This window comes from Ptiloglossa arizonensis, chromosome 1 (genome assembly GCF_051014685.1).
Source record: "Ptiloglossa arizonensis isolate GNS036 chromosome 1, iyPtiAriz1_principal, whole genome shotgun sequence".
Lineage (NCBI taxonomy): Eukaryota > Metazoa > Arthropoda > Insecta > Hymenoptera > Colletidae > Ptiloglossa > Ptiloglossa arizonensis.
This window is the reverse complement of record NC_135048.1, coordinates 24,484,071-24,502,240: the sequence shown is the minus strand read 5'-3', so window position 1 is coordinate 24,502,240 and position 18,170 is coordinate 24,484,071. Positions and strand designations below refer to the sequence as shown.

Below are 18,170 nucleotides of genomic sequence, written 5' to 3'. Positions count from 1 at the left end.
TTTACAAATTATTTAGGTAGGTACATCAAACAGCGTCCTTTCCATCGAGTGTTCAATCGTAAAAAAGTTTTATTTTAAATTTTTCCAAACGTACGAATCGTTCTTCATGAATTTCTATCATATTTTCTACCGGTACAGTTTTGTTCGCCCATTCATTATTTACAGATTGAGTTCCACCTTTGTGACAGGTGGGAACTCGACAGCGTACGGTGTTTGTTCGTTCTCGCAGACCCAAACAGATCCATTTTTGCCCTTCTGGATGAGGTTGATCATGGCGGCTCCAACGTTCTCGACTCTGATGGAACAGAAAAGCAAAGGAAACACGTTGACGTTGAATCGTTCGTTGCGCGAAGTCACGTTACAACGTAAGTTATTTACTCACGTCTGCGTCGGCAATTTATCGAATTGTACGCGGAATACTTCCAAGTCGACGAAGTCAAAAAGCGTGGATTCCACGTCGGAGAGCAAGCCTGTCTTCGTAACGCCGGGACACATCACAAGAACTTCAACGCCAGTCTTTTCGTAATTCATCTGAAAGAACAATATTGAACGTGAAAATTACAAATGAGAAAGAAAAGAGAAATTAGAATTTGTATTCTCGGCGGGACAATTAAGCGCAAAGATTGTAATCGAAGATGCACGGAAATTAAAATTTGTACTCTTCGTTGGAAAATTAAGCGTGAAAATTAAAAGCGAAGATACACGATAATTAAAATTTAGATTCTTGATTGGAAAATTAAACGCAAAGATTAAAATCGATGATGCACGAAAATTAAAATTTGTACTCTTCGTTGGAAAATTAAGCGTGAAAATTAAAAGCGAAGATACACGAGAATTAAAATTTATATTCTTGATTGGAAAATTAAGTGCGAAAATTAAAAACGAAGATACACGAAAATTAAAATTTAGGTTCTTAATTGGAAAATTAAGTGCGAAAATTAAAAGTGAGGATACACGAGAATTAAAATTTATATTCTTGATTGGAAAATTAAACGCGAAAATTAAAAGTGAAGATACTCGAAAATTAAAATTTAGATTCTTAATTAGAAAATTAAACGCGAAAATAAAAAGTGAGGATACACGAGAATTAAAATTTGTATTCTTGGCTGGAAAATATATAAATAACAAAGCAATTAATAATAAATTGTTATATACATAAAGTAGGTACTAGTCCAAGCCTTAATAAATGTATAAATTATCGTCTTTGAGAAAATAATTGAATATTGAACAGGGAATTATTAAACGGTTTTTTACAACGATAAAGTGTCTTTTAAACATTCTATCTTATCCATTTGAAACTAAACTTCGATTCTTTGAGCTTTCTCTGAACGGTAATAAATATATAAAGAGATAAATATTTCTAAAATTATTCCCCACGTATCAAAATCGTCAATTCCAATTGAAAAAATTCAATTCGGAGATGTAACAGAACGAATGGTTCTCTGTGTCATAGTAGAAGTAAAAATTTTATTATTATACTTTTAAACCGTATCGTACGACGTTAATGCTGACGAAGAAATTACCAATGGTGTGTAAAATTGACGAGAGATTCAATTATTAAATTTCTTCCGCGACAGAGAGAAGAAATAAAATAATCATTGCACATACACGAAGATGTATATCGACGAGAGTGATTTATGTAAATGAATTTATTGAAATTTACCTGTAAACAGCGACTGAATGCAACTACTCCGAATTTGGTGCTACAGTACACCGAGATGTCAGAGAACACTCTTATACCCGCAATCGATCCAATATTTACAAGTACACCACCTTTTCCACCTTTGTGTTTACCCATGGCGTCTATGGCGAGCAGAGATCCTTGGATCACGCCACCCTGAAATAGAAATTATTTCAAATCACGCAACAGTAGCAACAACCGACAACAAAAACACGAAAAATGAATAATTTTAACTCGTACCTAATGCTCAATATACATCTATCACAAAGGGTTAATAATAACTCTAAAACAAATATGTTTGAATTATCTAATTGAACTTTAATTTGAAAAAATTCTTTATACTTAAACTTCAATAATGATAATTCTGAACAATATTAAGTTTTTTAATAATATTTTATATTCTCTACTATTCTCAACCCGTACCGTATCATCAATTTAAACAAATACAAATAGATTCGAATATATTGTACTCACGAGATTCAAGTTGAGACTTTGTTGCCATTTTCTATCGTTACATATGCCAGCGTTGTTAATGACGATGTCTACGCCGTTCATAGCTTTCACAGCCTTCTTAAAAGTCTCTGTAAAGGAGAAGCAAGAAAATAAAATAAATATTTGGCGATTTAAATCCTGTACCTAGTGTGACAAGTAAATCTTCCAACCCAATTATCCCCAAAATTATTCACTGTTCCAGAAAATACTTCGAATAAAATACACTTTTGAAGGAGACTTCTTACGAGAGTTACAAACACTTTCCAGGTAGACTTCGATATTTCGAAGTGACTTTTGTCGATTAATTGATCACAGAACTACACTCCTAATTAGATGAAAATATACAGTTTTGTTTGAAAAAATGAAGGTCGCCTTGAAGTCTAGAAGACACTATTGTGAAACGTCTGAAAATATTGAGTTGTTCGAAAAGTCATTTTGTTTTTTTTTGTGAAAATAAAACACGATTCTTTTAGAGTGTATAAATATTTGATTAAATTATACATTCTCCAATTTGGAAAACGAAACGACTTTTCGAACAACCCAATAAATTGAATTCAAACTCGATCTTTTGAGACAATAAACAGTTTTGGAGGCAATTGGGTTTACCTTGTGTATCGAGTGTCAGAAAAAAATTAACGTAAGAATTGTCGATGTACCTTCGAATTGTGGAATGTTGGTCACGTCACATGGGTAGAAAATTGCTTTGCCTTTTCCAAATTTCTTTTCCAAAGTAGCTACAGACGTTGTTCCAGGGGAGGTGCTCAGATCGAGGATAGCGACAGTCTGAGAATCGTGTCAAGTGTACTCGAGTGTAACTCGAATTATGAAATTACACAAATTAATTTCGATTAATATCGAAATTATGAAATAAACACTTTAATGTTTCGTGAAAATTTACCTTTGCTTTGTTTTGCAGTAATTTCTCCGCGTATGTGTAGCCAAGCCCAGTGGCAGCACCGGTGATCAAAACAGTCTTGTTCATAATGTTGTCCATGGTCTGTAAACAAAGTTTCGTGAAAACGTTGAAATGGTAATAACGCGTTTAAATGTTAATATTTGTTTAGGTAAACATTTGTCAGGACTCGTGTCACGAAATGGTAACAGAAGAATATTTTTTTCACACAAGAAGGACTCGATTTATTTTTACAAAATGAAAAAAGCATAGTATGTCACCCTGTAACTATAGAGTAACTATTATTTAGATATATTACACAATTAAGTTGATGAAAGTCATATTGGTGCAAATTGTCTTTCTTATTTTAGCAGACAGATTTTATTAATCTCATTGTAATAAATTCTCTAACTAAATTTTCGGTACAAAGTCTTATATTCCATAAATAGTTATAATAAAAGAGAGATTTGTATTCTTTAATTTTTTTAGATTCTATGCACATAAATCAATGTTAAAATTTGTACAAAATTTAAATACTAGCATTGAAACAGAAAGAAGATTTACATCCTTTAATTCTATTAGATTGTGACTATGTATACGAGTAAATTAAAAAAATTTGATTAAAAACGAATCTACTGTATCAAAATTGCATTTGCATTTTGTTTTCAACCTCTGGAAGATTTAAAATATTAAAAGTATTCCGAGAAATAATTTTTAATTTCTTAGAAGTATACTATTGTTATATTGTTTGGAAATCTGTAAACTAAACCATGGTTCGTAAGAGTCGATTAGTTCGGTGTACGAAATTCACACTCACCGTGTATGTGGTAATTTTATGCTCCCAATGTTCGTGAAAGAATGGACCGTGTCTTCTGTTAGCAGGAGAATTAAATAGGAATCGTGTTTGTGTAAATTGGTGTATAACGATGCCTACAAAAACATAACTGTTTCTACATTGACGATGACGGTAATCTGTAACGTAATTTATTCCCTCTCTGCTTTGACAACAGTGATAATGGAAACTTTCCACGAAGAATGACGATAAACAAATTGTTTATAAAACAAAATTCTAAAATTACTTTCTAAATATTTATCGTTCGATTTACGTTTGTATCTCCCCCCCACGGTAATATCTTAAGTATGTTGTATTACTACATATCACTTCGTATCTTAATTACTCGTAGTTAATCGTAGTTACAGAATCGAAGGTTCTGAATTTTATTTACTTATCTTGAAATACATAAAAGATAAAAGATATCAAAATTTAACAACGCTTATTAGATCTTACACTATTTTAGCGAATATCAAGTTGATATAAACGATCGATCCGATCGAGAATAGGGATTCTGTATTTCGCACGATATATTGCAACAATATATTTTTTTTTCAATATTAATTCAACGATTGATCAAGAATTACGGTAAGTATGTGTGCAAATTTTATCCAAATTTTTATAAATACCTCGAAAGTTCTATCTGCAGAAAGTGAACAACATCCTGTAACTGAAATTATTTGAACGAATGATGTAACGAATATGTGTTTGATAGTACTGAGAATAATTTATCGCCGCGATTTGCATACCGAATTTCGGCGAGCAAATTTTTATCTGAGAAAACCGGCTCCAGAATTTCTTGTAAATTGAATTAACGAAGAAATGTTTCGCGAATGCAGATTTAAACTAATGCCAATATTTTATTCGTAATATTTGACACGGTTGAATCTCTTAACCCTTCGAATTTTTCTTCGTTCACTGGTATCGTTACACTCTTCAATTAACTAATATTTAAATCATAATTATTATGCTTTGTAATACGTATCGTTTCTGTATTTTTTCACTAGTAATTCATTTGTTGTACCAAAGAGGGTATTCAAAGAGTTCCCGTACAAACTTTGCTAGCGTATTAAAAATACGATAAACGTTTTATTTACAGAACGATTTGTTTCCTTTTCACTAATAACCAGGTAGCTTTAGATAGTAAAATGACTATAGATTACTCACGTAAACGATAACACCGTTATTCGAAAGTCTTCGTTAAGAAATATATTAACAATATTTGAAATATTTTTTTTGTTCTGTTTGCCGAAATTATACGACAATTGGTAGAGTTTAATAAAGGGTAACATCGAAGAGAATATATGGAAAATTTCATGTACATGTATTTATACGTTAAACATATTACATTTTGTTAGAACACTTGTAAGTATGTCACATTTATATATATATATCGTGTCACCAAATTATATTTCTTACGGCCAACTATTACAATATTAGTTTATCGACAGCAATACATCGTAAGTAAAACTATTGTTTCATGATTCGCACAACATTTCTAATTCAACAAAGTCCATAGGCAATTATTTTCTTTCACTCGAATTGAACGACGAAAGGTTAACAAATAAAGAAACATTTATTTAAAAGGAAAATCTTTTTTTAATTCTTATTTATTCGACTCATTGTTTTATATAAAAAAAAAAAACACTTAATACAAAAAGACACCTTCTAATATTTTACAAAATAGAAAAATAGAAGAAATTTTGGAATAAATTTAAAATAAAATTTTATCAAATCACAAGAGCAATTTTATACTATAGTGAAAAGTGCACGTCCCCGTGATTTTCACTATTTTTCACAGTTCGTTTCGTCATCGCGCGAATGGGATTTTCACAACGAGAGATCCACCTTCTTCACAGGAATGAATTCGACATCGTATGGTGGTTGTCCATTTTCACTGACCCAAACTGCCTCGTTCTCGCCTTTCTGAATGAGGGGTACCAGGGCCTGTGCTACGTTCTCGGGCCTGATGAAAATTCGTATTAGTTTCGTTTATTGAGCATGTGGAACGAACTTACAAAACGAGACATTCGAGTGCCAAAAATGAGAAAAAAATATCCCCCATATCGAGAATTGTTACACCGACAAATAATCAATATTTAAAAATTCTAAAATTAGAATCTAAGTAGACTAAAAATCGTTGTTTGTAGCTTCGTTATTTTTTCGAAATTAAACGACGAAGTAAGTCGGATATATGTTCGAATTTTAATATTAATCTAATTTTATATTTCAAAGTTGGAAGATACCGATGAGGAATCTAAGAGTTCTGTAATGTGAAACATTTTTTGTTTAATTCTACGTAATCTAGAAACGTGTGTTATTTAATGTGAAACCTGCAAATCTCCACGTTGTTTAAAATGTTGTTTTTTCGATAAATAAAATCGATGAAAAAAAGAAAAGAAATCGTATCAAGAGAGATTCGAATGTATGTACGAGCAGCACGAAATAAAAAAACGAAACGTAAATATATGACGAGAAAATGTTCTTTGCTGTGTTTTTTGCACTCGAATGTCTGCGCGACGTTGCAAATAATGTTTCACTACTCACGGCTGCACTGGATAATCCACGACCAGTCTCTGGACTTGCTCGTTACTGATGAAGTCGAGCATCTTCGTTTTGTAAGTGTCGAGCAATGGTGTCCTCGTTAGGCCAGGGCACAGCACCAGAACACGTACCCCGGTATTATGATAATTATCCTGAAAGTATCGAATAACTCAAATTCTTTCGAAAATATTTTAACACGAGAATTACCAAATTTATTCGACGTGTTTCGAATTTCTCTTTAAAATTGATCAATCGTTGACAATGCTCTTAATATTCGATAACAATTATCGAAACAGAGAATTAATTACACGTCATAGAAATTGACCAGTATCCATATAAATGAAAAATAAATACGTTTCAGTTCTACAACCATATAATAGGTTGCCAGATAAGTTTTGTCGTTCGATAAGAAATGGAACTATTAGTTCGTCGTTTTATTTTTCTAAAAATGTTACTACGACTCGTTCGTCTATTTACAGTTGTTCAAACGTTTAAGTGTCATAGTATTTTTCTACAATGGAAACAACGACGTAAATTTACTGAACATTTAGAGTTCAGAAAATTTCCTTGGAAAATCCTAGAAAATTTCAATTGCTTTTTTATTTACCTGCAAACATCGACTGAATGCGACCACATAGTGTTTGGTTCCACAGTACACTGGACACATTGGGAAGAGCGAGAGGCCAATTATCGAGGCAATATTTACCACGACACCACCTTTGCCACCTTTATGTTTACCCATGTGGTCTATGGCGAGTAACGACCCTTGTACCACACCGGTCTGAAATTTACATTATTTCATTTCATAATAATTTACAAACGACTGAAAAAGAACTGCTTTCCTCGAATCGATCTTCTCAGCCACGATCATTTTTTATAATTATTTTTTCTTCTATACTTATCGTTAGTAGAGTTTCTATGCAACGCAAAGAGAGTCCAAAAAATCGTGAAAAATTAATATTAAAAAATTGATTAATAATATTATTGTAAAAATTGTTTAATACTGCAACTGAAAATCATCGACACTCCGTATTAAACACCGTATTAAATTTCATCATCGATTTTATCAGACGTTCAACCCCAAGTTTTTCAATGCTATTTGAACAATTTTATGGCGATAGTTTTAGAAGATACTCGAGACGAGGTTATAAATCTAAATAAATTTGTTTCGTGCATTGTCACGTTCGTTGTACTTACAACGTTGAGATCGACGGTGGTTTTCCACATTTTATCGTTAAAAATACCAGCGTTGTTAACAACAATATCTACACCTTTGAATGTATCCACAATCTTCTTGAATGTTTCTGTGAAAAAGAGCAATAATATAAAATAAATCTCTGGAAAATTTTGTCTGTTTCTGCAAATAGTAATGGTATTAAGGAAAAATGTTTTTAATTTTTAATCGTTGCTGCAGTACTGTTTCTCGTATCGACATTTTTAAAAATTTTTTTAATAAAATTAGAAAGGCCATACAACGAAACAGACTATATAATTTAATTGGACGATTTAGTGAAACCAAATATAATGAACGCTACGAAAGACCAAATTGTTCCTATTTTGTTTAAACCGTCGAGTATCGAAAATTGCACCAAGTTACCGGTGTAGATTGCAAACATTAAAAAAAGAGACGTTCGTATAATGTTAATGCGAAAACGACGAAGTACCTTCGAATTGTTGAACATTGGTGATGTCACATGGAAAGAAAACCGCTTTTCCTTTTCCAAATTGTTTTTCCAAAACGGCTGCAGACTTTAGACCAGGCGAGTTGCTCAAGTCGACGATTGCAACAACCTGTAGATCGTATCAAAGCTATTTGAACGAAGCTTGGGAAATTACAAAGTCAAAATACATCGAATAATTTGCAAGAACTCACCTTCGCTCCATTTTGCAACAATTCCTCCGCAAACGTGTATCCAATTCCACCAGCAGCTCCAGTGATCAAAGCAACCTTGTTCTGAACTTTGTCCATGATCTACGAATCAAATTTGGTCAAAAGACCAAATTAACAAATATATTATCCATAAAACAAGAAAGTATATTTATAAGAGTAATGCAAGAAGATGGTGAGAAAACGAATAACGTATACTGTTCCAATGTATTAAATTATTATCTTAATGGACGTTGTTACAGCCTAACGATAACAAATAAATATTCATAATTTTGAATAGAAGTGAAATTTGAAAATCGTTATAAAATTGCTCAGTTGAATTTCAGTAGACAGACGTAATCCTGGAGATTAAATATTGTTAAAATTTTAAAATTGAAAAATAAGGATAGAAGCGGAACGATTGGAGAGTTATACGAGTGTAACACGAGTTTAACAATAACGAACAAAGAAGGAAAATTACGATCGGTCAAACTTACAGTGTCAATGAGAGTCGACTCGTTCGTTCTCGGCTAAATAAGTATAGTAAGACTCGTTGGTGAATGAAAACTAATCCAGACCTTGGTCACGTTGGAAAGTGAAGAGAACGTCTGTCTTCGTAGGTGTACGGCTAACTGCTAGAAGTTGAGCGAAAAGAGTATTTATACATCATGCAGAGATGCGATAATAAAATCTAGTTTCCATTTGGTTTGTGAAAACAGTGATGAATTGAAAATTACTTTACCCGAAAGATAGATAAATGTAGTCACACAGTGAAAACATACGATTAGATATATTAGTTATCGGACATTCACGAATCTTGTTTGAAAATATTAGGAGTTGTTTTTTGTATTTCACATAATTGTATACCTCTCGGTAAATCATATGAGATGAGTAAACAACTTGTTATCGTTATGAGATACACGATTCATCGTTAACTGCAGTTTGAGTTCTGAATCGTGTAGCTTGCAGAAATGAAGTTTCATCGAGAATCAAAGTCGAAGTAGAATATCGTTACCGACGTATTGTTTAAACGAGTAAAGACTTAAAAGTTGAAAAGTTGCAATTGTGTATTAAATACATAAATGTAACGTTCGTTTGACGCTAATAAGATGCACGAAACGCGTGAAATTTACAATTTTTATACGAAACTTTGTTCGTAAGAATATCGTTTCCTTTGTAGCGAGTTAAACAAAGTTTAAGGACGGTAAAACTTCGAGAACAGTTTTCGAAAACACACAAGTTTTTTTAAAAACCTAGAATTTTGTACACAAACGAGATATTACACTAAAGGTAAAAACGTTAGATACTTCTAATTGGTCTTCAAAAATGGAGAAAATAACTATTTGTAAAAATGTAGAAATAATGCAGAGAAACTACAAATATCGGTACTTTTTTAAACTTTGACGTTAATTTATAACCATTCAAGACAAGAAACAATTAATAAATTATATACCACTATATTCGAGAACCTCTCCTTTATTTTAAAAGACCAATTAAAACTTTCTAAAATTTTTATTTTTCATGTCATACTTCAATTTTGTCAAAAATCTTTGGCTTTTACAAAACTTCGTGTTTTTCTAACACTGGAGGTGATAAAACAATTTGGCTTCCGGATTCTTGATTGGGGAGTGTGACTCTACAAGAATGACCCATTGGTTATTGGAAAGTAAAAGAAAAGTTTCAATTTTTATGTATACAATTTGCAGTGTAGGTCAGAATCGCGTAGAGGGAATAGAAGCAAAGAGGTAAAGAAAGTAAGACACTTGAATTATTCACAGTGAATTTATTTCATACAAATTTTGTACATTCTTATACGTTACAAAACGTTTCAATATTGTAACGTAATATTGTAAATTCGCAGCCAATTAACTCGGTACAACACGCGGTACAAAGAATTATCGTTCGTCGCGAGTAATACCGATTACCAGGTTTCATCACGAGGAAGCGAGCAAAAAGAAGCTAAAGATTGGATAATTGCTCGGCAGATCACAGATATTCGTACACGGTGACCTTAAAACTACTTTAGTCTAAATTCAAAATTAAATTAAAGATGCGGCGAAGGATGCGACCAAGCAGTCCCCTTTGATCCTCGTTCTTCGTTTTCTTCGATATACCTACCTAAGGTAGCTAAATTAGATTTGTAAGAAATAATAAATACTTTCGAATACGAAAATGTAATAGGATTATCGAGCAGTTTAGTGGGAAGATCAATTAGAAAATGTATTCCAAGTATAGAAATGTATAAATCGACCACTTAGAAAAGATTTCGGTGATGGGAGAAACTTGGTCCAGACCGTCTTCCAGACGCTGAAACCGAGGGAGGTCTCGATTTTTGGCGCGCGCTGAAACCGAGGAAGGTCTCGATTTTTTGGCGCGCGCTGAAACCGAGGGAGGTATTGATTTTTGGCGCGCGCTGAAACCGAGGGAGGTATAGGTTTTTGTCGCGCGCTGTAACCGAGGGAGGTATAGGTTTTTGGCGCGCGCTGAAACCGAGGGAGGTATAGGTTTTTGTCGCGCGCTGTAACCGAGGGAGGTATAGGTTTTTGTCGCGCGCTGAAACCGAGGGAGGTATAGGTTTTTGTCGCGCGCTGTAACCGAGGGAGGTATAGGTTTTTGTCGCGCGCTGTAACCGAGGGAGGTATAGGTTTTTGTCGCGCGCTGAAACCGAGGGAGGTATAGGTTTTTGTCGCGCGCTGAAACCGAGGGAGGTATAGGTTTTTGTCGCGCGCTGAAACCGAGGGAGATGAGGATTTTTGTCGCGCGCTATAACCGAGGGAGCTATCGATGTTTTTTTGTACTTGTACGCGTAGAGGTCGTACGAAGGTGAAACACGCTTCCTTATATTAGAATCTTGTATTGATGTTTATTTATCATAATTATTAACGACTATCTTAGGACCATAGTTTAAACAATTATTAACAACATCCAAATAATGGCTTAAAATATCTTTTGATTGAAATATTCTTTGTTCGCGAAGGAAGTTTTTGTTGAAGTCCAATGGACACTCAAGGTTACACGTATCGATTATCGATTTACAAATATTCTACAGGATGATTTTTCTATCTAGAAAAGTAATTAATTGAATTTCGACTCTTTTAAGTAAAAAGAACAGCTTCTATGCGTATTGTGTACATTATAATAATTAAACAAACGTTAAATTAATGTATCTAAGAGAGAATTGCTTTCCATACTTTAAAGCTTTAAGTAACACGTTTTTACTTCGAATCTCGGTCAAAATTAATTTCTGAAGGCTAATTAATCATTTATAAGGCATAAACGATATACATATTGTAACATTCATATGCGGAACATGCGTATATGTTAATAACAATCGCGTAGAGGGACAAATATTCACAGAAACCGTTCGCCTTCGCAGATTTTGCAGTATCTTGATATTTATTTATCACAATTATTAACAACTATTGTAGGACCATAAATTAAACAATTATTTAGAATATCCTAGTGTAAATAATGGCTTAAAAGCCATCAATTTCTTGAAATATTCGGTTAGATCGAACAAAGGCAATCGAAGTAAGGGTAAGTGACCTTCCGGGGGGTATAAGTAGAGCCGACATTTAACGAAAATTTCATTTCACAGGGAGCCTCCGAGATGGACGGAAGTTTCAATTTTAGGTACCTGGACCCTCCACGGACTACCATGGACACCCGTTGACCCCTTGGTAACCGGTACTGACTGTTGATAGGCAGTGGTCAGTACTGGCGACCATTTTGTAATTTTTCTTTTATTTATACCAGCATATCTATATTTATTCTCCGATTTTAATTAGTACTTGATTTTTCATGTATATTTTTTTATTATTTCTTTATTTATTTTCTTTGTTACTGCACGACTGTACTTAATTATTAATCCACACGTATTGTGTTAATTTTAGATCGTGTCTTAACTTGCTTAATATTTCTTTCAAATTTAATTTAGCTACTTCGGGTAGGTGCATCGGAATACAAAGAACGAAGATCGAAGAGGACTCCTTCGTCGCAACCGCCGTGGGATCTTTAGTTAAGTATAAAATAAGTTAGTTTTAAGGCCACCATGTTCAAATATCTGTCATCTGCCAAGCAATTATCCAATCTCTAGCTTATTTTTACTCGTTTCCTCGTTCCTCGGTCAGCACTGCTTGTTGCATAAGCAAGTGACCGGCCGTGTAGTTAGTCCGAACGGTCAGTCGCTGTCTCTTCCAGTGTGTCCGCTTCGAGAGAGGGCATGTTGCGAGCACAGGAGCAGGCATTTTTGCCGGTCCCTGCGAAAGCCTCCAAAATAAGACCCTCTCATCGTAAAGGTGGAGAAACGGGGCACTCCTCTAGGGGAGTGGATGGTGTCGCTCGTTTTCTCTCGAATCGGACCCACTGAGGGGAAACGGGACAGACCTAGTAAGACCAACTCCACGGTTCGCGTCGCGTCTTTCCCAATTTTGCCTAATTTTTCCATAATGTAATTGCTCGGCAGAACTAAACGAGGAGATGGAAGGAACTTTGATTCCTTCTATCTCCTCGGTTTAGTAATTTCGTTTGTATCGCATGTTGAGGGAGATCGATGGACCTTTGAGTCCATCTATCTCTCTCCGGGTCTCCGTTCGCAGCAACCTCCACGTGGTGAGACCTGGTAATCGGTATTATTAGCGACGAACGATAAGTATTCGTTGCGAGTAGTACCGAGCTAATTGGCTGCGAATTTAGAATAATTTTGTACGATATTTGAATAAATGGAGCAATATAGTGTAGATAAATTTTATAGTGTATTAAAAATTCAAGAATAAGAATCCAAATATCGTGCATTTCGATAAAGTTATTTCGAGTTACTCGAGTAACCTTTTTTCTTTCCCTTGTTTGCTTCCTTTTGTTGTATACAATTTTAATTATAACGTTTCAAGTGTCGTGTGACCACTCCTGTCTTTAAATGTAATATATAGTATATACACACAGAAAATGATCGACTAGGACCAATTCCGCGCTTTGCGTCGCCTCTTTCCCAATTGCTCCTCATTTTCTTCGATAATACGTTTATTTGTCGTAAGTAATCGAAGAAATTGAAGAAACTATATTCTATATATCATCGTGTAGATTATAAATCGGGAAACGTACAAATATTCAAATTTTTATTCGGTCGTTCCTTCTTTTGATCATAAGTATCAATTTATCCAACATTCATTGTATCACAGAACAAGGGTATGGGTCATTGAATAATATTCTGGGGTTTCAAGCAATATATTTAGTCTTTAGAAAAATAAACAAATGTTAACAAAACCAGTCCAAAAAAAAAAAAAAAGAAAACAATCCTTTCTTCGCAAGATCCACAGTTCTTTCACAAGTAGAAATCTTTGCAATTTCTTTAACGTTTGTACGCGAATTGAAATTTCGAACGAAACCGCAATCTATCTTCACAGATTGAGTTCCACTCTTGTGGGAGGAGGGAACTCGATGCCGTATGGTGTCTCACCAGCCTCGGTGATCCAGACGGAACCGTTCTCGCATTTTCGAATAAGATTCATCATTGCCTCTGCCACGTATTCGGGCCTGGTGGAATAAAAATTAAGGAAACAATGAAAGACCGATTCGTTCGTTACCAGTGTCGTGATAAAGAAAACGTTCACTTACTCTTGCCTTGGGAAGGTCGCTACCACTTCCTTGGCCTCGTCTGTGTCGATGAAATTGAGACACCTCTGATCGAAATCGTCGATCAACGCTGTGTTCGTCAAACCGGGGCACATCACGAGAACCGCAACGCCAGTGTTCTTGTAGCTACCCTAAAAAGGCAAACGAAGTTTGTGGAACAATCAACAGAGTCTGGTAAATGTCTCGATTTTTACATAATAAATAATTGCTGATAAATTGTAACTACTGCCCTGATTTCGAAAGCGTTTCCAATCGTTTGGATAAATATTACGTTGCTCGGAAAATCATTTCGTTTTTTTTTTTTTTTTGGTGAAAATGATATACGATTTTTTTAGAGTGTATAAACATTTTATTAAATTGTATATTCTTCATTTTGGAAAACGAGATGAGTTTCCGGACAACCCAATAATTATGGAACACGAACAGAGAGTGTAAAAAATAATACTACAGAATGGAATCTAGAAATCTGACAAGATTTAAAATGACAAATTGCACGTAAACATTGAGCAGACGTATCTATCGATATTTTTATCGTTTATCGGACCTCTATGAAGTTCAGATTTCAACTTTCTAAATTCAGACGTATATCTCGTCAATCTGGATCCACTATCTTACTACACGATAAAGAGTAGCGAATAATGTAAATCGTTCGATTCTTTAAATTCGTGTAAACAATCAATATCTTTCATCGGGTGATGAAGTCGTGACGAAGAGGTGTGATCGGATAATATTTTATAGAATGAATATTTTTGCGATCGATAAGCGTACTATTTACCTGCAAACAACGACTAAACGCGAGCACGTTGAATTTCGAGGCGCAATACACCGGGATTATGGGCAAAATGGCTGTACCCACAACCGACGAGATATTTACTAGGATTCCACCTTTTCCTCCTTTGTGTTTACCCATGTGATCCATGGCGAGCAAAGACCCTTGGATCACACCGCCCTAAAATTTAAATCGATTCAAATTACGATGCTTTACGATAACTCGCAATGGAAGCAGATTTTTTGAAAAGAAGAAAGAAAAAAAGTGGTACATCACAGTGATGATAAAAAGCGTTATTATGTCATATCTGTCATACGGTGCTTATTTTCTATCGTTGACGTAATACGGTTATATTCCGAATACGTATCTTATCAATTGACGCCAATGTAACTTCAAAAACTCTGCTTCAAGCGTTATCGAATACGTTAACCGCGAACATATTGTGCTCACAACATTCAGACGAAGAGTTAGATTCCAATTCGTATCGTTGTATACACCAGCGTTGTTAATAACAATGTCAATGATCTTGAACGCTTCCACAACTTTCTTGAAGGCATCTGTAACAAAGAAACGATAAAAGTAGAACGAGTTTCTAATGTTTCTATCGTGTAAATAATTATACCAAAAAAATCACATTTTTCTTTTTTTTTTTTTTTTTGTACATTGAACTTTGAACGTCAATTTCGTGAAAGATTTAAATGGCTTTCGAAATTATTTTCGAAGAATAATTAAACTATTAATATTAATTTGTCTGTTACATATCGAGAAGCTGTGTTTAATGATATAATAAATTACTGTCTACGTAAATAGTGTCCGTATAAACGAAATATAAAAACGTTGCAGTTCTGCAACTACAGGCATTTAATGAATGTTCGTATAATAACGTTAACGTGTAAATCTCAGTACCTTCGTATTCTACGAAGTTGCTTACGTCGCAAGGGACAAACATTACTTTGCCTTTTCCGAACTCCTTTTCCAATGTGGCTGCTGACTTCACACCTGGAGAGGTGCTCAAGTCGAGAAGAGCGACGGACTGAAAATTGTGTCAAGAGTATTCGAGTTAATATTTAAAAATTAAAATTAATCTATTTCATTTTTCGCTTAAACTCACTTTTGCTCCATTTAAGAGTCAAGAGTATTCGAGTTAATCTTTAAAAATTAAAAGGGAGAAATTTATTTTATTTTTCGCTCCATTTAAGAGTCAAGAGTATTCGAGTTAATATTTATAAAAAAAAGGCAGAAATCTATTTCATTTTTCGCTCCATTTAAGAGTAAAAAATACTCGAGTTAATATTTGAAAATTAAAACGAAGAAATCTATTTTATTTTTCGCTCCATTTAAGAGTCAAGAGTATTCGAGTTAACATTTGAAAATTAAAAGGGAGAAATTTATTTTATTTTTCGCTCCATTTAAGAGTCAAGAGTATTCGAGTTAACATTTGAAAATTAAAAAGGAGAAATTTATTTTATTTTTCGCTCCATTTAAGAGTCAAGAGTATTCGAGTTAATATTTATAAAAAAAAGGCAGAAATCTATTTCATTTTTCGCTCCATTTAAGAGTAAAAAATACTCGAGTTAATATTTGAAAATTAAAACGAAGAAATCTATTTTACTTTTTCGCTCCATTTAAGAGTCAAGAGTATTCGAGTTAACATTTGAAAATTAAAACGGAGAAATCTATTTTACTTTTTCGCTCCATTTAAGAGTCAAGAGTACTCGAGTTAATATTTAAAAATTAAAAGGCAGAAATCTATTTCATTTTTCGCTCCATTTAAGAGTCAAGAGTATTCGAGTTAACATTTGAAAATTAAAACGGAGAAATCTATTTTACTTTTTCGCTCCATTTAAGAGTCAAGAGTATTCGAGTTAACATTTGAAAATTAAAACGGAGAAATCTATTTTACTTTTTCGCTCCATTTAAGAGTCAAGAGTATTCGAGTTAATATTTGAAAATTAAAAGGAAAAAATCTATTTCATTTTTCGTTCAAACTCACTTTCGCTCCATTTAAGAGCAGTTTCCTCGCGTAGCACAATCCAAGTCCACTGGCGGCACCGGTGATCAAAGCAGTCTTGTCCTTAATGTTTTCCATGATCTGTAAATCAAATTTCGTGATTAAAAACTTACGTAGAATTGATACATCGACGAGAAACCATATATTATTATTCTCATATTAATTTCTAAAATATCGTCTGCATCCATTTTGCAAGCTATTGTTCCCTTTTAGAAAGGTTTATGTAATTTTAATCAATCAACGTCTTTATTTCGTTTAACCGATGGAATACGTAAAACTTTGCATCGAATAACTTTTAAATATTGAAACTGTCGGTTCATTTAAATTCTAACTACGAATAAGCATTTATAAATTTTAATATATATTCAGGGGATCGATTTAGCATAGATTCAAAACTTTTTCGATCTTCGATGTGTAACTTCGTAATTTAACAAGAAAAATTATTGAAAAAATTACGTAACCGTGATACGTGCGAGTAAATTTGTAGATAAGAAAAACAGTCGTCGAATACTTTCTAAAAATAAATATACTGCGTATGTGTAAACGCAAATAAAAAGTCATTGTATTGTGTAACGAACAAAGGTGCTATAACACGTGAGTAATTATGTAAAAGTACATCGTACAAAAGTTCAAAAACGTTTCGATGAAGTAAACGATAATCTGTCGACATTCGAAATTAATTGTTCGCATTGCAATAATCTGAGAAACGTTTTCAACGACGAAGATCGCGATCGATGTGTCGAAGAAAGTATTGTGAAATTTTTTTTCAAATTTTGAATTCCGTATCTACTCTATCTTTGTCGTGTATTTTTCATTTTACTTGGAAAGCGATTGCGATTCGACGCGAGTTAATTTGCAATTTTCTTTAAGATATTATTTATGCTTTACGATATACTTTTTCTAATAATTTTTTTAAACGAAATCTACGGTCGTGAACACATAAGAAGCCAGTTTAACTCTGATGTACAACAAATGTGAAATAAACCCACCGTTTTCAGTAATAGTTGTTCTCGTCAGTTCTGGATGATCAGCACCGGAGGATTTGTGGCCGAAGAGTGAGTCGACTTTTATTGCCACGAAAATTAAATAAAATGCCTATCTCCATATGTTTTGGGACCGACGATATATTCCACGACGAAATGTCGTTTTGTTTTGTTTACAGCCGCGATATTGTATCTTCGTCTTTATCAATGAAACGATACAAACGAGTGGTAGCATTCTGCGGTGGACCTCGATATAGGTGTTTACAGTGACGCGTTTAACGAAATTGTGAGATTAGATAGAAACACTTATCGTTGCATTAGCAGTTTAGATTGTTCCGAAATATTCGAAGCTTCGTATTATTTTAGATACGATTGAACAAATTGTTATCAATTGGAAGACGATACTTCGAGTCCATTGAGGTAGGAATAATGTCACTCAATAATGTTCCAAACATAATCCTAAAAGAT

General features: G+C 33.8%; 2 protein-coding genes across 2 annotated transcripts; both read right to left on the bottom strand.

Moving 5' to 3' along the window:
* Positions 1-44: 44 nt before the first annotated feature.
* LOC143147397 (uncharacterized) lies at positions 45-8,943 on the bottom strand. The gene is made up of 21 exons (XM_076312638.1): positions 8,806-8,943; positions 8,315-8,413; positions 8,106-8,232; positions 7,639-7,745; positions 7,049-7,222; positions 6,445-6,593; positions 6,231-6,386; positions 6,144-6,163; positions 5,978-6,005; positions 5,746-5,863; positions 4,879-4,958; positions 4,527-4,614; positions 4,292-4,295; positions 4,145-4,198; positions 3,883-4,037; positions 3,072-3,170; positions 2,830-2,956; positions 2,156-2,262; positions 1,664-1,837; positions 383-531; positions 45-295 (listed from the first exon to the last, which is right to left on the bottom strand). Exons 2-21 carry the CDS (start codon positions 8,408-8,410, stop codon positions 160-162), a joined length of 2,148 nt encoding a protein of 715 aa, XP_076168753.1. The 5' UTR covers positions 8,411-8,413; positions 8,806-8,943; the 3' UTR covers positions 45-159.
* Positions 8,944-13,623: 4,680 nt separating this feature from the next.
* Positions 13,624-17,758, bottom strand: LOC143150354 (15-hydroxyprostaglandin dehydrogenase [NAD(+)]-like). The gene is made up of 7 exons (XM_076318554.1): positions 17,709-17,758; positions 16,702-16,800; positions 15,615-15,741; positions 15,159-15,265; positions 14,715-14,888; positions 13,922-14,070; positions 13,624-13,840 (listed from the first exon to the last, which is right to left on the bottom strand). Exons 2-7 carry the CDS (start codon positions 16,795-16,797, stop codon positions 13,705-13,707), a joined length of 789 nt encoding a protein of 262 aa, XP_076174669.1. The 5' UTR covers positions 16,798-16,800; positions 17,709-17,758; the 3' UTR covers positions 13,624-13,704.
* Between the last annotated feature and the right edge of the window lie 412 nt (positions 17,759-18,170).